Genomic DNA, 24,375 nt, shown 5'->3' on the forward strand with positions numbered 1-24,375 from the left:
TGTATATTCATGACTGATTCTTGTTAATTGTAACTTTATTCAGTATATTGTTAATGTAATTAAATTCAGTTAAATGTAAGCCACATTGAACTGAAATTAATTTTCAAATAAGGTGAGATATAAAATCAAATAAATAAACAAACACTCCCTGCAGGAATGATGAATCAACATATGGTGAAGTTGCAGGTACAGAAAAAAAAAATCTTCCTCGGGGACCAAATACCTCCCTGAAGAATCTATAGAGGTATCCCCTTCCATCAACTGCTCTATCACCCTCAACTTCAGACTCTCCCACCTGCTCACCTCTGCCATACATTCCCCCACTAGCAAGGAGGCAATACATGTCAATCAAATCTCTCTAGACATAATTCTCTTCCCAAGCAGTACTTGATGCATTCCTTCCCAAGTACTCCAAGTAAGGCCAGTGCGGGAAAGATGCCAGTCTGCACTGTGGGGTCTCATCTGTCATACCCAAAGGTAAGCTTTCAGGGGCTACCCCAACTAATGGTCTGCTTTGCTTTATATAGATCCACTGCTTAGGAATAACACTGCACCACTTCAATATTGCTCTAATGGGAAGCTTTATAGTACCTTTTCAAGTCTGGCATCCCCTTCCCTCCTGCTTCTCACCAGCATCCTTGAGACACTTGGGGCAGTTTATGTTTCCAGATAAAGACAAACATTTTCACAATAAAATGTTTTAGACCTCAGAGAGTGATAAAGATAGGGGTATATTCTATAAGTAGCACCTAAAAATCAGAACTGAAAATTTAATGTGCTTAGCACAATTCTATAAAGAGTACGTGTCCTTTATAGAATCACGCTTAAGCATAACCTGTGCCTAACTGTACGCACCTGCAATTAAGCCTGCTGTGAGAAGGCTTAAATGCTGGCATTAACAGTTAGGCGCAGTTTTACCATATTCTGTATCAACGCACATAACATTTGGGAACACACCCAGAAACACCCCTATCCACACCCCCAAATACGTACGAATGTTTAAGATTTACGTGCACATTGTTATAGAATACAATACACATGTAAATCCTAATTATTGCCTATTAGTGCTAACTGGTTATCATCCAATTATCGATGCTGATTAGCGCATTACTCACTTATGTTATGTGTGCTAAATTGGGTACATGCTCAATTTAATGCATGTTAACTCTTAGGATCATATACTGAATTGTGCCCAAAGTGTCTGACAAACAGAATTTTGCTGTATGATCACCTCAATGCTCGCTATCCTTCCCATTCAGGAACGGTTTAATTAAAGCCAACTATCTACACCTTTGACTTGGATTCTAACGAGGGGTGGAAAATATTTTGCATACATAATGGCTGTATCCACAGTCCTAGATACATCAATGCCCCCCCCCCCCCCCCCCCCCCCCCGTTTCTCTAAATGGACAGGAGACAATCAACTGCCCCAATCAACTGGCTCAGAGTTATATTTAAAAACTCCATTTTGTAGAGGTTCGCTTTGAACCGAAATAACGAGCTATATGTTAAGAGTTCATCTAATCTAGGCTGTCAGGAATTAATGCTACCATCAACATTAAATAATGTACAAAAAGCAACACTTTATATCCCTCACCTCCAAGCTCTAAAGCTCTTGATCCCACTATCACCTCTTATCCTTGTTGCCAATGGTTCCAAAGAGCAGGGGAAGAAAGAGGCATCCCTATCTGGTTCCTCTGTAGAACCAACAGTCTTCTAAACATCCTCCATTGGCACTGGGGCTGAATACATTGCCTCTATTCATCTTAGAGCAAAACCCCAAATTTTCTCAGTATTGCCACCATGAATGCCTGCTCTACCCTTCTAAATATTTTTCAGCATCAATCACTAGAAAAACCATTAGAACGATCTGACAACCTGCCCAAGATATAAAATTTACCAGACATCTGCCAGACATCTAGGAACGAATCCAGACTGGTCCTCATGCATCAAGGCAGTAATAAAATTATTCATCCTGGAGGTCAGGAGTTTTGCCAGTTATCAACACCCAAATTTAGGACAGTGTTGGAAAGAATTCCACGAGCCATGTTCTGCATGCTTTCCCCACTTGTTCATGTAGCTGAGATAATTACTAACAGAAACAACACTTTCCATGCTGAAAACCCACCTTCACTGCTGCTTTTGGCTCCTAGCCACTACTCATTTGCCTCCCCCCCTTTTTCCTTCTCACCCAGTACTTCCCTCGCCCTTAATTGTCTTGTCTGTATTATTTTAGATTGCAAGCTCTATTGAGCAGGGACTGTCTCTCTGTGTCAGGTGTTCAGCATTGCATGCGTCTGGTAGCGCTATACAAATGCTAATAATAATAATACTTAAGCAAGGCAGATCCCACTGGCTCAAACGGCAGCTTCATAACAGTACGGATGGTATTAAGGTGGAGGAGTGGCCTAGTGGTTAGGGTGGTGGACTTTGGTCCTGGGGAACTGAGGAACTGAGTTCGATTCCCGGCACAGGCAGCTCCTTGTGACTCTGGGCAAGTCACTTAACCCTCCATTGCCTGCCGCATTGAGCCTGCCATGAGTGGGAAAAAGTGCGGGGTATAAACGTAAGAAAAAAAAAAAAAGGTTCCATTGCAAAAACCACCTGTGCAATGATGGTCTGACATGAAGAAGCCCCTTCATGATTCAAGAAATGAGTGGGCATTGGGAAACCAGTAGCCCATCGATCCATGTGCATCTCAGTGCCATATTAACCTGTCATACATTCATAGGAGCCAACTTTTCAAAATTATCAGAAATGCTCAACTCAAAGAACCACCTAATTTTAGGTAGCAGGAGCATACATAAATCACCTCTTATAGAATACCAACTAGCAGAAAAGTATGCACCGTGTTTTGATGATGCATGCTTTCCCAGTAGGCATGCACATGGGCAGAGCATCAGTGAAGCATGCAAATATGCAACCAAATTATTGTACTTTATAATTTATATGTGCTCTGGCTAAGATCTAGGTGTGAACATTTATACCAGCCATAGAGCTGGTGTAAGTGATCGCACTCTTTTTTTTTTTTGTTGTGGTTACATTTGTACCCTGCACTTTCCCACTCATGGCAGGCTCAATGTGGCTTACATGGGGCAATGGAGGGTTAAGTGACTTGCCCAGAGTCACAAGGAGCTGCCTGTGCCTGAAGTGGGAATCGAACTCAGTTCCTCAGTTCCCCATTGAACTAATAATCTGTGAAGAAAAGCAGGTGCCTACTTTTATTTACAGAATAGGCTTGAAATAAGCACCTGCTTATGTAGGCATCTTATTATACAATTACCCTCATGATTTAGAATATGGGAGTAGAGCACCAGTGTAGCAATACTCCTTTATTCACATGGTGTCCTGCATAGCAACACAGATCATACACTCCAAAAGTTAGCCTTCAGCTGAGTTAGAAGTTGATCAGCAGAGCAGTGCAAGGCATGAGTAAGGAAGCCAAGGCTCAGTAGCTTAGCCAAGAGCGAAATCAAATCAAGAAACACAAATAGGGAGGCAGTGTGCCCCTTGCATCCTTCCAAACTCCACCTATCTCTCCTGACACTTCTTGCTGCTGCTGCTATACTAATTATTTTGGCTGATGTAGCACAATGAGCCTACCCGGTCCATACCCACTGCCTCCCATGTGAAGAAATGATGGGCTGATTGTTTTATTTTTGTGAAAAAGTGAAATGATCTTTCCTCTTTCAAGGTTTGACTATAGGCTTTCTCCATTACGGAGTTGCCAAAGAGGAGCAATTTTAAAGAGAATGTTCAGACCATGGCATCAATAAACTGTAACTCCCTTCTGCTCCCCCCATCTCCCTCCAGTAAAATAACTTACTTATCACGGTACCCAAAGGGCTGGAAGAGAAGGGCAAAATGCCACCTACTGCCTACCCTTGACCCAGCCCAGCTAACAGAGAAATCTTTTTTTCTTTTAAACAATTTTCCAACCTCTCTGTATAGTATTCTATACTGTTTATTCTTGGCCTTTTCTTATATCTCCTCTTTTCCTATATGTTCCTTCTTTTATGAATTCTTTTCTGTCTCATTTCTTTCCTTCATGTGCTTTCTCTCCATAGCTTGTCCACCTTCTCTCATCTCACTTCCTTCTAGTCTCAACCTCCTCATGCCACTTCTGACCCTTTTCTCACCTTCATATCTCCTTTCCATCATGACCTCTCCTTTCCATCATGACCTCTCCTTTCACCTCTCTCTCAGCCCCTCCTTTCCCTTGACCAACATCTCTACTAGTTCCCCTTCCCTCTCAGCTTGTGATCCCTCTGCCTGTTCTTCCTGTTTCCCAGATCTTATCCCCATCTCCCTGCTTCCATCCCCTATCATAGCCCATGCTCTGAGTTCCTCTCACAGCTTCTTTCTACTCCTCTCACACAGCTCCACCCCCAGTCTCCATCACCCATCCTCACTTCCCTTACAGCTGCTTTCTGAAACCTCCAGTTTTGCACAACATTCTCTCTCCCAGCCAATAACATCTTTCAACTCTCTTGAAACCTTCTAGACCTCTCTATTCCTCTCACAGTACTTGTGTCTTCTTTTCATTTTTTTACCTTAACTGCTAAATAAAACACTTTGGCAACACGTAAAATTGCCATGACAATGAAGTTATATGACTCAGTCTTCTTTTCTTTTCTCAGTGTCTATTTGCTCTTCTTCCCCCTCCCCATCAACAGTTACAGGTAAGAAGTATCTCTATCTCAGGCTACATCACCTCCCTTCTCTCCCCAAGCCCATCAGTCAAACACTGGCAACCAACAGGCTGCAGTAGCTGCCTCTTTTTCCTGCAGCCCAATGGTCAGACATAGCCAGCTAATAGGCTGCAGCAGGAGATAGAAGTAGCTGGGATACAGAAGTACACACTTCCTGCCTTCCCCTGCTGCTCTACAGCAGGGAGCTTTGTACTACAAATTTAATTAAGTACAGCATGGAATACTGACACTCACAGCACCAACATAATTAGCACCTATGTATATATTCAGTCCACTAACTTCAATCTTTGCATTTTCAGTGTTGGCAAACAAATCTATTTGAGGCATCCCCCAAGCTCAGAAGACAAGATAAAAGTCATGGAGGAACCACTCAAGGGGTTTAAGGACTCTGCTGAGTTTGTTGGCCATTTGATTTAGGATGCTGCAAGGGGAGTTGCTTGTGTTCGCAAGGTTCTACTATTATAAAATCCCAAATCTTTGCTGTTTCTTGGCAGAGACAGAGAGATTCTGTCCCTCATTGCTTGTTGACACAAAACATAGCTATTTGGTTGTCCGTCTGAAATAAAACTGAGTGGCTTCAGAGAAGATGGTCAAAGACTCAAAGGGAATTAAATATGGCTCGAGGCTCCTGGTGATTGATATGGAGAAACCATTTAGACTTCAACCAGGTGCTCTGAGTGGGGTGGGAGCTTAGGTGGGCTTTCCGCCAAGTATTGGAAGAATCTGTTGCCAAGCCGAATGATATTTTAGTAGAGCAAAAGCAGTACCTTGTGTGATGCTGTTGTCAGACATCCACCACTGGAACATATTTTGTACCTAAAGTGGAGGATGCAGTATAGTGGATAAAGATTGGGTACATTGGTTCCACTGGAAATTAAGATCCTATCCAGGCTGTCTTCTATTCAGATGAGAAGAGGGAATTATGGGTGCTGCAGCAGCCATATGGCCCACCATTTGTAAGCAGGCCCTGACCATTACTTCCTTCAAAGTCTGTATATGGTGGACATGTAGCATCAAGGAGTGTGTGTCTGGAAGCAAAAATGTCCTTTTGAATGACAGTCTGTAGGGAGCAAGTTCAGCTTCTGAAACTTAATTACAAAAAGTCCAGACTCTGCAAGAGGTGAACTGTCTCATTCCTCAGGATTAATACAAAGTTCTCCAAGAATGCTATCGGAAGCTCATTGGTGGTGCTGGGGAAAAACTAGATGGCATTGTTTGTGAAGATGTGCAGCCGCAACTACTTGACATTTGTTGAAAACTCGGGGCAGCTGATGTGAGGCCAAAAGGAAAGACCTTATACTGATAAAGGGACTTGCAGAACTGGAACTATCGCCCGCAGTAGGGGTGGACTGAGATGCAAAGTACACAGGTAGTCTCCCTTCTTCATGTAAAGTTGAATGGAAAATGTGTTCATTTTAAAATTCTCTTTAAAGAGAAGAGGTTGAGATCACTGAGGTCCCGGATGGGGTGACTGGCTCCTCATTTTTTGGGCATCAAGAAGTACCAGGCACTGTTCTATGATACTGGACTGTAAGATATGATTGATCTATTCCTGCAACAGATTGGCATGAAACCATAAGTGTAATTGGGTAGTTACATAAGACTGCAGCCCATAGCCTGTCCACAATATGCTAAGAATCTGTTGCAATTTGTTCCCCCTGCCAAAGAAGTAAGTGAACTTAACCTCTTCTAGGCCAGGCAGGGTATAAGTTTTGAAGAAACAATGGCTACTGATTAAGTTAAGCAGGCATCTTTTGGTCAGCCTCTGCCCAGTGGATGCCGAGTAGCAAAAGACAGGTCTTGCTGTGCATGTCCCTCAAATAGGAAGACCTTTTTAGGGTAGTAATCCCTTTAGATATACTGGAAAGTACTGGGAAATTGGTTGAAAAAGTGTGTGTGTGTGGGGGGGGGGGGGTTAAGGTGGTGAAGGCAGAGCTAGCTACAGTATAGTGTTTTCTGAATGCACTATAAGAGTGGAAAGGGCAATGGTAGCTGCCATCAGGATTTTCTAAAACCCTGTCCCACAAATTATACAAATCCAAGTTCTATAGCTCCAGAACTGACAAACAAGGAAACAGGCCAATTATTATAAAAAGAAAGGCTATTCATTTACAAGCAAGTATATACAACCAAATGTGCAAACATGAATAAACTAGCTTCTACAAATTATGTGCAAAGGCAAGGCAACGCAGGAAAGTAAAAGGCAAAGGTGCATATCAGAAAACTGATCAGAATGAATGCACACAATCCTGGATCAGGCCCTAAAACCAGGCCTCATATTATTACCCTTTAGCAATATTAGAGCTGGCATACAACCTAGATGTAGGTAAGGGTAGGAGGTGATGTCCATGCAGGACACCAGACAAACAGCTGGATGTAGATGAGGGTAGCAGGTGATGTAGGTGCAGGACACCAGATGAATAGCTGGATGAAGAAGAGGCCCAGGCAGGTCCCAGCAGTTCAAATAACTTACAATCTTCATTATATATATTTTCAAACTTTAATCCCATTTTCAAGCAAACTTAGCATGCCATTTAAATATTAAAAGGAGAATTCAGTTTTTTTTTAATGTGTTAAAGTTTGCTAAAAAATGGGACTAAAATTTGAAACGTTTTAAAAAATATCTCTCTATATAAAAGGCAACACCAACGTTCTATGAAGCCTCCAGCCGGAAGTGTGAAGGGGGCGAGATATCCGGTTTCCCTATGAGTGTCTGCCCCGCCCTCTCTGTAACACAGTCAGTGAAGGAAAACAGCAGAGCACGAAATCAAATCGCTGGCTCTGTAACAGTGAAGGACTCAGAAGGGGGAGGGGAGAGAGGCCAGAGGGCATGGACACACACACTCCCACATGCACACAGAAGAAAACATTGCTAGCCCCCGTTTCATTTGCATCAGAAACGGGGCTTTTTTTACTAGTATTATAATATAATGAAGATTTTATGTTGTTATTTGAACCAATTAAGATTATAGTGCATTAATCTCATTGTAGACAAGTTGGTCTTTGAGCAACATTTGATGATTCAACATACTGATTTATGATATTTTGGACATTTGGGAAACATGGTGATTTTGTATTGGTAAATCAAAACAAACATGCTGATCAAATAAACCAGCTGAGATCATCCCCGAGAGGGGAGGTCAAAGCAGTTAAGCAGTGCAAGATTAAGAAAGCAGGGCAAAGTACGCTTACCAGATTTACTGCTGAAATACTTAGTGCAAAGTACCTGTAATAGAAATTATAAACTGCATAGTCACCTCAGGGATCACTTGCAGTATATCACGTGCTGAAAATAAATAAATAAAAACCTGGCTGCATGCCAACCGCAGGGAAGAAGCACCAGGCATCCCAAGTAAGGGGGGGTGGCATTAGAAGTCACTTACAAAGAGTCACTGCACTGGCTCAGAAGGGCATGGGAATGCTAAAACCTTTGTTCCTAATGTTATTGTTGTGCGGCTTCTGCGCTCCTGAGTTAGTGAAACTCAGCCCTCTGTCAGGTTTCGTATTGCAAAAAACATCTGGGTCCCTAATCACACAGTCTCAGATTGTTACACAAAAAGTGTACATGTCCTTAGACCCATATGTTATTCTGAAACATTTTAATTACACCGACAGGCTATCCTGCAGCACGTAACAGTGGATGAGAGATCATTTAAGCCACACCACTGTTAATGTTTAGAATATTCCCAATTGGCTGTAATATACTATTATTCAGTCCATGCAGGGAAATGAACATCAGGTCTAAAATGTTTTGCTGGATTTGCGAAGCACTCCTGTTCAATCTTTTGGGATCTTTGTTTAGCTTAGCTATGTCACTTGCGAATGCTGTGTCAATCTGAAGTCTGAAAGGGGTTGTACAAGATCTATAAGCAGAAAAGTATATCAAGTACCAGATGCAGGCACAGCAAGAGCAGTTAAGACCCTGCATGATATTAACACTATTGTTAATTTACATGCCTGTCAATCACACAGAGTACCAATAATTTAGTCGTCATTAAAGGTTTGTTAAGTGAGGAATATACCCTTGTGCGTCCTATGAAAGAGCCTAACTCAATCCTGCTTGTCAACAGAAATTCCAAACACTAAAATTATTATTAGGGATTTTGAATTTAACCCATGCCTTTTTTTTCCACTGTAGCCCAAGGTACCTGAACATTTTCCTGTCCTCAAAGGGCTTACAAACTAAGCTTGTACTTGAGGCAATATTGAGTTAAATGACTTCCCACGATTACAAGGAGCAGTAGTGGGATTTGAAGCAGGCTTCCCTGGTTCTCAGCCCCTGCTCTATTAGGCAAGTTCCCAGGGTATTCAAACCATGGATTCAGAAGTTTGTTTTGTTTTTTCTTAAACCAGCATCTGCCACATCACTTCTCCCCTTATCATCATCTACCCCTGCCTCTTATCCTTCTCCCCAACATCTATTTCTCACACAGTACCCCCTCTTTCCTGCATCTGTGTCCCTCCTTCTCTCAGGTCACCTGAGTGTCAGGAGCCAATCTTTCAGCTGTTGAGCTTTTTCAAAACTCATGAGCTGGCATTTCATGGCTGCTATCTTTGTGTAATGCAAGATAAGCGTAGAGTTCCAGTGTACTTCAGAAACCAGGACCAAGGACTGAACTGCACACATTCATTAACACACTGTGCATTTTACAGTTAACTATCATGATTTCTTAGCTGACTTTGTGGAATTTGAACCACTGACTGCTGGTACCATCCCCAAATCCTGAAGCAGCATTAAAAAAGCCATTAGCAGAAATAAATCTTGCTCAAGTCATACCATGATGCTCATTTTCAAAGCACATAGACTTACAAAGTTCCATAGAAACCTATGGAACTTTGGAAGGCTAAGTGCTTTGAAAATATGCCTCATATGTAACTTTGTAAGTCTATGTGCTTTGAAAATGAGCTTCTATATGTCTCTCAAAAACAAGAACATTACAATCAGCAGCCAGGAGTGCTGGCCTGTGAGTTCTGAAAATGCTCACAGTTTCAGCGCAGACTGTAAACAACAATCAGCAGCCACAGAATGGGTTCCCACTACTCTTCCTGCCAGGTCCTGAATGATGAAGATTTGCTGCATGGAGACGCACATCTTAAAAGGACAACTAGTGAGGAGCCCAGCACAAGAAAAAGTTGAGTACTAGGCGCTGGGCACCTGCTGGACTAATCCTGAAGCAGGAAACAGAATAGAAACAAACACAGAACACTGAGTCAATCAGGGAACAGATCAGCAGCCAAGAGCTGTACAAATCAAAGTTAAAAAGCAGCGAATAACTGAGCTCCAGTCCTAAAACTATTTCTGAAATAAATTATCAGAAAATTAATCAGAATTTTCATAAGTATAGATTTCTGAACACTTGTTAACATAAATCAATGATGAAAGTTCTTTTTTTTCTGGTGTTGTTTTAAAGTTTCAATAAGGAACAGATGTTAATTTTTTATATAAAATATTTAGTGTACTTGGTATGATTTCTTTACCTCACACTTTTAATGATATGTCTCACAATGTTTTTGATCTTTAAATAAAATGTAATATTAGACAAATGGAATCTGCGTAAACATATGATTGCATCATTTAAGGAACAATACCCATATCACCCATGTGAAAAAGTAACTGTTCCCTTATTCAACCAATTGACCAAATGTAATTGATAATTAGATTCAGTTGATTTAATCAGCCAGACTTGACTTCAGCCAGCCCTGTTGATACCTCACTCTCATGGTAAGGTTTAGATTTACCACAAAGTTTCTACAAGAACACTGCCAAAGGAAATTCCTGAAGAGATAAGAAAATAAGCTGTTGAAATATATCAGTCTGGAAAAGATTACAATGGCATTTCTAATGCTGTGAGATTCCACTGAACCATAGTGAGAGCCATTATCTCCAAATGGAGAAGACCGGGAATAGTGGTGAATTTTGCCAGGAATGACCAGCTTGCAAAATTCCTCCAAGGGTGCAGCAACAACCCGTTTTGGGTATCAAATTCTTTAACTGTTCAAGTACTACATTGCTCCTCTAATATACTTATGTATTTATAATTTCCCAATTTTTAATTTCTTCCTGTGTTTTCTCTAGTTTTCTCCCTCAATTCACAATTTCCATGAAATTTACATATCTAGTCACACAACCTGTATTTTGAAAAATGGCTGGAGGCAGCTCTGGCTTGCAGTATGAAGGTTACATGGATTGGGAGAACCACTATACATTAGTGCATGGTACTGTCCCATGGGACTAGTTACCTCAAACTCTGAGCTGAAAGCTCCCTTAGAAATAAATGTCATTGCAGATTCTTCAAAGCGCTTTAAGAGAATCTCAAAGTTATGGGGAAAGCAGGACTAGGAACAATTTATCCTCCTCTCAGGGCTGCTTGGAAAAAAAAGAAAGCAAGGCAATTTCTAAACGACCATCACAATTTCAGAACCAAATATCCCTTTAGAGCAGTGCTTCTCAACCTAGAACCTGGGGATATTCTGGTGCAAAGCTATTAATAAACAACTTCCCTCAACAGGTAAGAACTTCATGGGTGAATGGGATGATCTAAGCAAATTCATATTAGACGAAATTGCCCCCACTAAAACCAAGATCAGATCTAAGTAAAAATCATCTCCTTGGTTTTGATGAAAACACATTGAGGCATATTTTCAAAGCACTTAGCCTTCCAAAGTTCCATAGGTTTCAATGGAACTTTGGAAGGCTAAGTGCTTTGAAAATATGCCTCATTAGCTCTAAAAAGAAAATGCAGGAGATTAGAGAGAAAGAGGCAAAAAACAAACTCGGATGATGACAAACTACTATGGAAAACTACCACCAAAGAATATAAGAGGAAAATAAGAGAAACAAAAACTAAACGTTTCAATAATTATATATAGGATGTGCTACTCTGAACACCAAAAACGTACATCATCTAATCAATAACCTCTTGAATACCAAAGAAATCTTATTAACAAATGAAATTACCCCTTCAGCAGATGATTTAGCTATCTACTTTGAAAACAAAATCTTAAAAGTTAGGAACACCGTGATGACAAAAACAACAATCATATAGAATCTCTCAATGAGATAATATACCCAAACAGGGAAATCAAATCTTTCAGGCTCCTACTTCCGAAACAGTCAAATTTTTTCTCTCAAAATACTCTACATCCCAATGTATGCTAGATTTATGCCCTAGTCTTATATTAAAATCTGCACCACAATTTTTTTTATTGACCTCCTTAAGGCTAGTTTATCTTACATGTTATCAAATTGTCTACTCCCTGAGAAGGCCTCCATAATACTAACTCCCATTCCTAAAAACTTACAAATCTCCAGGAGCAATGTTACTAATTATAGACCAGTGGCCTCTATTCCCCTTTTAATTAAAATGTTGGAGGGCATAGTTACATCACAACTCATGAATTACCTCACCTCCTTCTCTCTCCTTCATAGTTCTCAGTCTGGTTTCAGACTACGTTATGGTACTGAAACATTACTAACAACTATAATATCTAACTTCAAGAACGCAATTAGCCTAGGACAAAAAATACTAATCCTGTAGTTTGATATGTTTAGTACCTTCGATGTGCTACATCATGACATTTTACTTAATATTCTGGACCACTTTGGATTAGGAGGTACAGTACAGGATTCCTTAAAAGCAGATCTCATAGGGAGAAAATGGTTGGCTCTCTATCCTCCCCTTGGTCACCAAATTGTGGCGTACCACAGGGATCTCCACTTATCTCCCATTCTGTTTAATGTTATGATGGCACCCCTGGGCTCTAAATTAGAAACAGCAGGATTCCAAACTTGTATTTATGTAGATGGTTTTACTATATATATCCTTTTTGATAAAGAAATTCATGAAATTACAAATAGAATCAAATCAAGTCTTAACCTCTTGGAATCCTGGGCTTCTGACTTTAGACTAAAATTGAACGGAGAGAAAACTAAATTCTTGGTAATGACAAACCCTTTTGACCATTCTCCATACAACTTATTTATTTATTTTATTTACAGTTCATTTCTACCCCACATTTTCCCACAAATGCAGGCACAATGTGGCTTCCATGAATTACAAAAGTTAAAAGATACAACACATGAATTTTGCAGTAGAATAAGGATAAAACGTTAGCAGCAATTAGGATGGTTCAACAGCAGAATTACTGATGGAATACACTTGTTCAAAAAGGTACGTTTTCAGCAGCTTCTTGAAAAGATGGTGGTCAGCTTGCAATTTTAGGTACAGGGGAAGAGCGTTCCAAGTCTTCGGGCTGGAGTAGTGGAAAGTAGAGGCAAAAAGAAGCTTGTACTTAACACCCCTGCAAGATGGGTAATGTAGTTGTAAAAAGGTGCATGCTGTTGTGATGGCATTTCTAGGTGGGAGATCTATTAGAGGAATCATGTATTCCGGAGCTAAGCCGTAGATTATTTTATGTGTCAGAGTGCAGATCTTGAATGCGATTTGTTCTCTCACAGGTAGCCAGTGTAAATTGAAACGTAGGGGCTGCGCAGGAACCATGCGCGATTTGCCCAAGATGAGTCTCGTAGCAGTATTCTGGGCAGTCTGGAATTTCCTCAGTAGATGCTCCTGGCAGCCTGCATAAATCCCACTGCAGTAGTCCAGGTGAGACAGAACTAGCCAGTGAACGAGAGTGTGGAAGAGCTCTCTGGTGAGACAAAACCTAACACGCCGCAGCCTCCACATTGCATAGAACATCCGCTTGGTGACCGCTCACACTTGCTGGATCCAGGTGCAGGTGAGGGTCCAGCTCAACACCCAGAAGTCTAAGGCTCTCACTTTAAAACTGAGCAAACAACCTACCCAACTGAAAATACATTAAAAGTTCTAGGAGTAATTATAGATGAACCTCAAGTCTTTGAGGTTGTATCCAAATCCTTTAAAACTCTTTGCATATTAAAACACATTAGGTCCTACTTCCCAACCATGACCCTCAGACACTTGATTCAATTCCTGGTATTAACACAATTGGACTATTGCAATGCAACCTATGCCAGATGTAGAGAATAGTTAATCAAAAAACTTCACTGTTCAAAACACAGCAGCCCGCTTACCCCCTGCTAATTAGACTTCACTGGTTACCTATAAAAGACAGAGTTATTTCAAGATCTGTGCTTTTATGTACTGAATAAGCCTCTAACTATATGCAGAAACTCACAGAACTTCCTTTGCATAATGCAGTCACTGGAACAAGAGACTTTCTTATATTACACTTTCCCAACTGTAGAAAGATTGTTTATAAATCTGTTCCATCAACTGATTTTTCAGACCTGGGCACACAATGGTGGAATTTACTACCAAATATCAATTAAACATCAGTTTAAATTATCTACAGTTCCACAAATTTTTGAAATCGCATCTCTTTAATAAAATTCTTATCAACAAAACACTAATTTTTCTGTTTTAACTCCTTTATATCAATTTATATGAGATAAGATATCCAAAATGAGTTTTTGAATACTTACTTGAACACTAATACAACTGTACTTCTTACAATTCCATTACCAACAAACTATATTATTCCGAATAATTCTATAATGTATTATCTAATTCACATTATCTATAATGTGGTTATCTAATCTTTTATGGTTATAATTGATGTACTTTATATTCAGTATTTTTTCTTATACTTCTTGTTTACCTTCTACTGTTTTACTAATTACTGTGAGCCACATTGAACTCAAGATTCTTTGGGATAATGTGGGATATAAATGTCATAAATGAATGAATTAAACAAAATAAATTCACAAAGACTACGCATGAGATTTGATTTGCATGCCAAGGAGGCAGGGAATGCAAATCAATCTCATGCATATTCATTGTGGATATCCTGAAAATCTGACTGGCTGGGTGCATCCCAAGAACTGAGTTGAGAATAACTGCTGTAGAGAATATTTGAAATATTTGCAGAAGGGTCTTCCTATGGTCATAAGACAGCATGTATTCCTGTTTTTTTCTTTTCTTTTTTTTTAATTGTAAAATACTGCACAAATTCTTTACCAAAATTTTTTTTTATTTTATTTATTTAGAACAGTGGTTCCCAAACCTGATCCTAGAGACACCCCAGCCAGTCAGGTTTTCAGGATATCCACAATGAATATTCATGAGAGAGATTTGCATGCAATGAAGGCAGTGCTTGAAAATTTATCATGAAAGATTTCCATGCACTGCCAACCTTGGGGTACTTTTACTAAGCTGCGTAGGCGCCAACACGCACCCAACACGAATCAATTAGGAGTTACTGTCCGGCTACCACGAGGCCTGGGAGGTAATTTCGTTTTCTACGCGTGTCCGCTACATACACCAGAAAATTATTTTTATTTTCCTTCGTGCAGCAGAAACCGGGCGGTAATCGTCATTCTAAGAGCGTAGACTATTACCGCATGGTTACTGCGTGAGACCTTACTACTAAGTCAATGGCTGGTGGTAAGGTCTCAAGACGTGCGCCGATTTTTATTTTGCCGCACTTCCATTGTCAGCCAAAATTTTTAAAAGGCTTTTCTTCCAGGCGCACTGAAAAATGGATCTGCGTGCTCCCAAAACACACACCTACACTACCACTGTCCATTTTTCGGCGCACCTTAGTAAAAGGAACCCCCCTTGTGTGCTGTGTCTTAAACACAAAGCTTTGCACAAGGTTGGCTTCTGAGGTAAACAATTGTCTGGATTATGCACTCACAAACCACACAGACGTCATACTAACTCCACGCCAACATCTGTGCACATTTTCTGTGTCGGTCTCTGAATCGGGAGTCGGAAATTCCATGGATAGAATGGATACTGCACTAGTCCATTTAAAAGCACAGACAAAGATTAATGAAAAAAAAGGGAGGGGGGGGTCAGGAGAGAATGCGGAAAAGATAGTAACACTAGAATATAACAAAAAAAAAAGTATGCCGATGATAGTGTAAAGGCAAGAAAAAAGGGTGGAGGAAGAGAAAATAGATGGATGATCAGAAGGTGATAAAGTAAAAGAATTTTATGAATTGTGTGTTACAAAATCCAGACCTTTGTTAAGTTTTCTTCTTGTGTCAAAAGTATCTGATCATTTTTCTCTCTAAAGTCTTACACTCCTTGCATCCTTTGGAAGGTGGAGTCACATACTGAAGGAGGGCCTGGCTGTTACCACATATTCCTTCTGTGAAGCCACTGCTCTCTATTTCTGTCTCCCTTGTTTATTTAATGTGCTTTGAACAAGGGAATTCTCCAGAGAGATACAAAGCTCTGTAAAAACCTGACCTATATAAACCCTAATTAAATCTAATTAACTGTACATATGGGTGTGAGTACATAATCACATCACATACTGATATATTATGGCAGATGCTGGGTAGTGTAACGCCCCACCAGGGGTGTTTCCTTTTACACTAATCAGATACAGTGCAATCCGCTTAAGTGAAAGGGTCTGGGACCAAAGAAATACATGTAGTTAGCTGGAGCGTGCACTTAACCGTTGTGACCCAAAGAATCTTGACATCTGATAAACATATGTACAGTACTGTTTATATGTACAGTTTACAGTCTCTGTTAACTGACGTTAGGCTTACTTGAAGTAATCAGTCATAGTCCTCTGTACACTCTTGTGTCTGTGAGTTCCATAGACTACGTCTGCCAGACGGTAAAAACTGTCATAACACTGACATCCAGTGGCCTCCAGATAGGCCTGCACGGTGTTGAGACTCTCCAGCGCTCTTGCGAAAGTGACAGGTTGTTGAATATCGTCAGCATGTGCCTCGCTGCTCATTTCATCATCTGTTTCATCATCAGCCGTTTCATGCGTGTAGGCGCATATCTCAACATCAGTGCTGTCGTCAGCTGTTTGTAGATCGTAATCAACAGCTACGTAGTGATGAAACTCCTCTTCAGTAACACCAGCTGGGATGTCAATAACCTGTTCATCTGACGAGTTTGCAACAGCTGCATCTGTTTTGTCCCTCTCCACATCCCTAACAAAGCTTGCCCGCTTGTAGCAGTTCACAATGGTTGGCTGTGTAACATGATTCCAGGCTTCTTTCTGCATATGTAGGGAATCCAACAGTGATAGATTACGAGCCAGTTCAACAGCACGTTTATCCTTGCCAGTCTGGTCATCCATAACGCTCATCAGATGACGAAGCACAAGAGCCCGATAATGCTGTTTGAAATTGGCTATTATGCCCTGGATCCACAGGTTGGATCAGAGAGTGTTTGGTGGCAGGAAGACCACCTTGACGTTAGACAGCCTGACATCATCACTGAGTGCAGCACAATTATCACAAAGCAACAAAATCTGACGCTTTTGTGCCCGCATTCTAGTGTCTAACTTCTTTAGCCATTGCTTCCAAATTTCCCCAGTCATCCATGAATTTGTGTTAGCCTCGTATGACACAGGAAGTGTTCCATCAGGAATCACTCCCCAGTAGAGACCATTTTCGTCAGCATTGAAAATGTCATGAGGTGCAAACTCGTTCAAGATGGTACAAAGAACTGAAACAACCCAATTTTCAGCACCAAAGTCATCAGCGTCTTGTTTTTCACAATACTGTTTTTTGAATTTTATGTTGTTCCTCTCCTTCCATCTTTCCAACCATCCAACAGTGGCTTTGAATTCAGTTAGTCCAAGACTTTCAGCTAGCTGATTAGCTTTCTCCGTAAGAAGTGGACCACTGACAGGAAACTGTCTGCTCCTGACTTGAGAAAACCACCGAAGAAGAGCATCTTCTACCTCCTCAGCTTTTCCTGCCCGTTTTCATTTCCGGTGTGGATTTGTATTGTTTTGCCAGTCTTCTAGAAGCTGGTATTTCTACTTCAAGATACGTGAAATTTGACTGGGATTGACACCATATTCTTTTGCAATAGATGCTTGACTTTGTTTGTTTTCTCATTCGTTCAGCCAGTGTTAAAGTCTTACAGTTGCGCGATGACAACGACTCCTCCAGTGTACATTGTAACAGCTTTCCTTCGCTTATTCTGCCTGTGGCAGTTAACCAACGAGATTTCAAATTTACCGCCCCTTTGTCTGTCATGTGCCAATCGGCTTCCATATTCCGTGCGTGCGCTTATTCTAACAAATTAACTCTCATTGGTTACCGCCTGTGGCAGGTAACCAATGAGATTTCAAATTTATCACCCCTTTGTCACATGCCAATCGGCTTCCATATTCCGTTTGTATGCTTATGCAAAGTCTTTCCTGCAGGGGAGCGGTCTTAAACCATGCATATAAGTGAATCTTGCACTTATCAGTGGTGCGCTAATCCGAAGTTTGTCCCCATAGAAATTAATGGCTCCAAAAACGGGACTGAAGAACAGCATGCTGTTAAACAATGCATGCGCTTATCCGACGTGCACTTAAATGGCGAGCACTGTATTTGTAATTATTGCCAAACATATGTGTGTGTGTGTGTATATATATATATATATATGTATACACAATTTTATATATTATGAACATATTAAGATTATGAACATATTAAGATATGTATACAGAAGTATAGCTGTTTTTATAATGTCTATGATATTCAACAAGCTCATTTACTTAAAACAGCACATACTATTTAGACAACATCTACTATAATAAAACTCACCCTCAACTTTCTGAGGACACTGACGTCAGTGAAGCCAAGCCCTGACTTCCTTCAAAAAGGTTTGAAGGTTCGTGGTGGTGAAGCCACCAAAATCGCTCCGGGCCCCGCCCTCAAGGGCAGAGCTATGGCAGAACAACGAAGGGGTTGGCAGGGAGGCGGGGAGGGGAATCGCTCTGGGCCCCGCTCTCGCGTCAAACGTCATGACGTTGGGGGCGGAGCTATGGCTGAACAACGAAGGGGTTGGCAAGGGAGGGAGGGAAGGGGGGAGGTGTTGGCGACGAAAACCTTGCTAGCGCCCGTTTCATTTGCTCTGAAACGGGCCTCTTAGTCATATATAACAATGTGCCAGTAAATTCTCATGGTTGTTAACTCCTCTTGCTGTCAGAATCTGAAGTGCTAACCTGTAATTTTTCTTTTGCCAGTGGGACTTCATGAGGAAAGACACACAAATAACCTCTGAAAGCATAAAAATGCTGAAATTTCATGCTTTTCTTGTATTTTTCTACATAAAGCCCTGCTTTAAAAAAAAAAAATCTGTACATTTACTAAAATTCAGAATTAATGAGCTGCTGTACTACAAACTATGTAAAGCAGCTTCTTAATTCCTAATAAAGGAAAACTAGGGGTCCTTTTTACTAAGGTGCTCTGAAAAAGGACATGCGGTAATACAGGCGTGGGTTTTGGCCGCATGCAGATCCATTTTTCAGCGCGTCTACAAAATATGCCTTTTTAAAATTTTTGCCGAAAATGGACGTGCGGCAAAATAAAAATTGTTGCGCGTCCATTTTGGGTCTGAAACAGGGGCTCACATTTTAGCCCCCCCCCCCCTTTGCCGACCCCCCCCCCCCCCCCGCCATTGCTGACACCTCCAACAACTTTGCCCCCTCCCCCCCGCTGATGACCCTCTCGACCCCCCCCCCCCCGCCCGCCTAACTTTGCTGGCGGGGGACCCCAACCCCTGCCAGCCAAAGTCTTCTTCCTTCGTTTGGTTTCTAACTGAGTCAGACTCAGTCAGAAGAAACCAAATGAAGAAGACTTTAGCTGGCGGGGGTTGGGGCCCTCCACCAGCAAAGGTAGCAGGCAGCGGGGGGTTGAGAGGGTCCCCGGCAGGGGGGTCCAGGCCCCCATGGCCCCATAGCAGCTACGCCCCTGGTCTGAAACCTTACTGCCAGCCATTGACTTAGCGGTAAGGTCTCTTGTGTTAACCATGCAGTAATCGCCTACGCTCGGAGTTATCACCTGATGTTCACTGCGCACCAGAAAATAAAATATATTTTCTTGCTTGCGCAGCGGGCGGGCGTAAAACCGCACAGCCCATGAGGTAGCTGGGTGGTAACTCCGAATTGGCATGCGTTGGGTGGGCGTAGGTGCCTATGCGGCTTAGTAAAAGGGCCCCCTAGTGCACAAGGACATCTTTCATTAAAAAAAAAAAAAAAAGATACCTCAATGAGGTATGTGTCTTTCTTCTTATTTATTTATTTATTTATAACTTTAATCCATTTGAAATTATAATGGCATCAAAAAGTGACAAGAAACAAATCCATTATCAAGCAAAAAACATTTGTTTTTAGGAGGCAAGAAATAAAATACAGGACATAATTATAATTATTAAAGACCCCCAATGACAACACTACAGTCAGCTTAATGCACCAGTACTATCTCTAAGAAGACATTGCAAAGAGTTGGAGTAATCCTTGTTGTTATTGAGCATGTATATATCATCTATTTTCATATTTTTATATACATGTGTATTAACACACTGTTTTTAGTAACATATTTCTTAAAATAGTTTTTAAATATTTTGTCAGTTTACATATTTTGTCAGTCTATATATAATCTTTATTATTATTTTAACTGTGGTTTTTAAATGTTATGCTATTTGTTTTATAGCCCCTGACGCAGCCCTGTTGGGCGAAACACGGCCAGTGTCGGGCTGATTTATTTGGTTGTCATTCAATAAACTATTTTCTTTGATTGATCTGCTTTTTTTGTCCTTCCATCTTGGAGTTTGCAGATCGTTTGCCTTGCTGTTTTCTTGGACCCCCGCAGGGTTCTCTGCCATCTCCAACGTTGTTCAATATTTTTTTGCACACATTAGGTTTCAAATTATCTCAAAATGGTTATACTTGCTGTAGTTACGTGGATGATAAATCAGTCTTAATATCAGTTAATTCTTCATTACAGCAGGTGTCAATAACGATTAATAATTGTTTAGAGGTCACTGGAGCCTGGATGAAGAGATATAAGCTTAAACTTAATGCAAAGACCACCAAATTTTTATTATTGGATTATAAACCTGACCCTATGGAGACCCAAATGGTGGTCGGAGGTACTTCATATCCCCTACAGATGGTTATTAAATTACTAGGCATTTAAACTGATCAGGCTTTAACATTGGATTATCAAATTTCATCTATAATAAAGAGTTCTTTTGGCATACTATGGAAATTGAGACGCATTAGGAGATTTTTTTTAGATTTCTCAATTTAGGATGCTGGTGCAGTCTTTAGTTTTATCTAAACTGGATTATTGCAATCTTCTGCTGTTTGGGATCTTGCCAGATATTTGTGGCCTAGATTGGCCACTGTTGGAAACAGGATGCTGGGCTTGCTGGACCTTTGGCAATACTTATGTACTTATGGGTGCTCCTAAATATTAATTCCGTAGATTACAATCTGTAAAAAATACAGCAGTGAGATTAATTTTTTCGTTAAGAACGCATGATCATATTACTTATAGAGCAAGTGAAGTTTATAGATCTTAGGAAAAGTAGAAGATCATACTATTCTTCTCCTTTTGCAGTTCCCTATCCTATGGGCATAAAATGATTTGGCTTAATTAAGCAGTTGATGTCTCAGGTTCCCAATATTTGGAACTCACTTGCTTTAAAACTGAAGGATTTGAATAGTTATGATAGTTTTCGGAAACTTCTGAAGACTAATCTTTTTAATGAACTTGATCTCACCACATCACCACCCTGTATTTGTTCACACCGGAGCCTGCAAAGGCCTCTCCGGTACTATGTAAGCCACATTGAGCCTACAAATAGGTGGGAAAATGTGGGATACAAATGTAATAAATAAATTAAAAGATTTGTTAATTTCTTTTATTTAGTTTTATGGTATAATTGTAATTCCCAAGGTTTTGTCTTGGCTTTTGGCTCTATATTGTTAATGTAAACTGCCTAGAAACTTATGGGTCAGTCGGTCTAGAAATCCAATGTAATGTAATCTTTTAAGTCCTTCCACTGATCTCAAAAAGTTCTGGAGTTGTCTAGTATTGAAAAACAAATAATTTTCTCTAAAAAGAGAGATTACTATGAAATTTCAATTGCCAAGAAGTTTAGTGTCTCTGTTGCGTGGCCTTAGAAAGGTCAAGAAAGACATGAATTATCCTATGAACTTCTACATGTTCCTGAAGTACAAAACTTAATACCAGTTTGGATAAGGTTTGGTCCTGGCACAACAACTTCAGCCAACTTCAAAATGTCCTTGAGATATTTCCAGACCATGTCCATTGCAGCAATCATTGTTTCTCTTCAACCGGTTCTCTATATGTTCCAGTTTCCGATATAAACCTTTGTCCTGGACTACAGTCAAAATCACATCTTATCATTTTATAGTCTTAGTCTCCAGCAAAGAAACTTGATTGCAATGCTTATTCAGTTATTGAGAATGGTCACTCACAGCATGAGAGATAGGGTTAACTTTATTCACTACTTTAGGGGAGGAATTTCCATCTTGAATTGCATCCCAGAGTACTTCTAGTGTCACCATAGCAGGCCTCTGGATTAGACGGAAGTCTGTTTAGTCTCTCACTCAACGCACTGCAAACTGCAACCCGCTGTTCTGGAGGCACACCCAAGCCTCCTACTACCAGGCAGGATGCCGCAACTGGAGCTCCGGGGGGGGGGGGGGGGGGGGGGGGGGGGGGGGAAACACACGACAAACCGCAGCTCTTTGTTCAGAACTTAGAGATACCCCCCTTCTAAGCTGCATTCTGCTTCTGAAACCTGCAGACTAACTGAAGAGGAGCCTGCAACCAGGAAAGAGGGATCCAGAAAGCATCCAAAGACACTTCTCTGAGGGCCAGGGATTGACCAAACCCTGAGGGATAAGTGTGAGGTTTCCTCTTTCACTTCCCCATCAGAACAAAAACTTATGATTCAGAGGAATATTTAGCATGCTCCCTCTCACTTAACTTTAGCTGGTGCCAACTTGCCCCCATAGAAGGAGTTACCTTTTTCAACAGGACGCTATAGCAAAGTAAGAAGCATTACAATACAGTAGCCTAAATGCAGTGTTTCTCAATCCAGGTCCTAGAATGTCCCATTTAACCCTTCTGTTTTTTTCAGGATATCCACAATGAATATGCATGAGACAGATCTGTATGCAATGGAGGCAGTGCTTGAAAGTCTGTCTCATGTATATTCATTTTAGCTACCCTGAAAACCAGGCTGGTTAGGGGGTACTCCAGGATCAACTTGAGTAAACAGTTGTCTAATAAATAGTATTCTTGCCTGTGTCAAATCTGTAACTTGTTTGAGAAGGCTCTTGGCCCAAGAGCTCTCTGTAGCCACAATGTGGGAAGAAGCCTGGACCGCTGGCTCTAGACAGCCCCAGCATACACTGTAAGCAAGACACAAGTGCATCTCAATTTGTTGCGATAGGAGAGCGTCCAGGTGCAAGCGGTAACCAGACAGGTAGCCCGGAAAAGTTGCTAATTGTGGGTTGCAGCCTCAAATTGAGAGGCAAAATCATCTAGTGGGGTTGCAAAAGGATCCTGGTATAAATTTTAAGTCAAGCACCCAGCCTCTTGTACAAAGGGTTTACAACGTAGAGTGTTAGGGAATAAATCATAGTATCCACTGAAAAAATTAGGTCTGACAGCAAGAAAGTAACAGCCAATTCATGGCCTACTGCCTTAATGTATTCCACAAAGTACATATAAAAAAGGCAATTCTAATCCAAAAAAAAAAAAAAAAGTGTCTCCAATATTCAAATGTTTACATTTCAGCATTCCAGGGCTATAAACAACTCTTTTTCTCAGAGTTCAAGAAAGAGATGAACTGCTGTGGGTTTAACACGTAAGCATTTAATTGCAATTCACAAAAAAAATGATGGAACTAATAGGAGCCTTATGTGATATTTGAGAGGCCTCAGTTATCAATAAAGTATTATTTCATAATGGAAGCCCTAAGAAAAAGTTCATCATATGAATGAGATACTAAAAAATAAATGAAGTTTTGACTAATATATAACCGAGATCAAAATGATGGAAAATTAGTGTTAATTCTATTTTTCAAGTATGGTATGAGAAGTTTTCTAAGTATAAATAAAAGCAGAGAAGAAAAACCTAAGGACAGTGTAAGTAAACCATCCTTCCCGCCCAACCCAATTCCATAATTATATACTGCTATTACCCCCATGATTTGAGTGTGAATGACAAACAAATAAAACAAAATCACACCACTGATTGAACTGTCCCTTTCTTTCCTCTCTACAATATGTACATGGGGCTGTACCCTTAGATGCCAAACTTGGAAAACTACCTTATGGTTGTCCCTTGTAACCGATCAATCTTCTTATTCAACTCTGCTATAATACTGTGTAGTTCTGTGATTCGTTCCTCGTAGCGCAATGTTGCTCGCTCTTGAACTTCTTCATGTTCTCTCATTAGAAGAGATTGTTCACACTACAAAGGAAAACACACAAATAAAATGATGATCCAAAATAACATTTAGGGGCCTGTTAATGCGGTAAGCAATTACTAACTGGAATTAGAACACAATACCAGTTACTGAACAGCTACAACACTTGCTGCACACCAGTTCACGTGGTAACAGCATACTGAGGTGGAGCAGTCACAGGAGTGGAAGAAAAAAAAATCATCAAGATGACACCGTCTTAAAACACGCTGTTTTTATTGTGCGTTCTGCATAAATATATTGTTGGCGGGAACACTGCCGGTTTCTATACAGCAGCTTTATGACACACTTTTGAAAACAGCTCACCAGATGCTGGTCGCAAGGGTTATTCTTGCACCATACTTTCTTTGAAGACTCATATCTAGAGGAGAGTCAGCAGTTGACTCCCAATG

General features: G+C 40.6%; 1 protein-coding gene across 3 annotated transcripts in view; it reads right to left on the minus strand.

Annotated features, from left to right (window-relative positions):
• Positions 1–24,375, minus strand: part of MCC (MCC regulator of WNT signaling pathway) — a 571,489-nt gene that overhangs the window by 315,719 nt on the left and 231,395 nt on the right. For all 3 annotated transcript variants that reach the window (XM_030193493.1, XM_030193491.1, XM_030193492.1), the window contains exon 3: positions 23,828–23,970. In XM_030193493.1, coding sequence (XP_030049353.1) covers positions 23,828–23,970 — 143 coding nt within the window. The remainder of the gene's footprint in view (positions 1–23,827; positions 23,971–24,375) is intronic.

This window comes from Microcaecilia unicolor, chromosome 2, assembly GCF_901765095.1.
Source record: "Microcaecilia unicolor chromosome 2, aMicUni1.1, whole genome shotgun sequence".
NCBI lineage: Eukaryota > Metazoa > Chordata > Amphibia > Gymnophiona > Siphonopidae > Microcaecilia > Microcaecilia unicolor.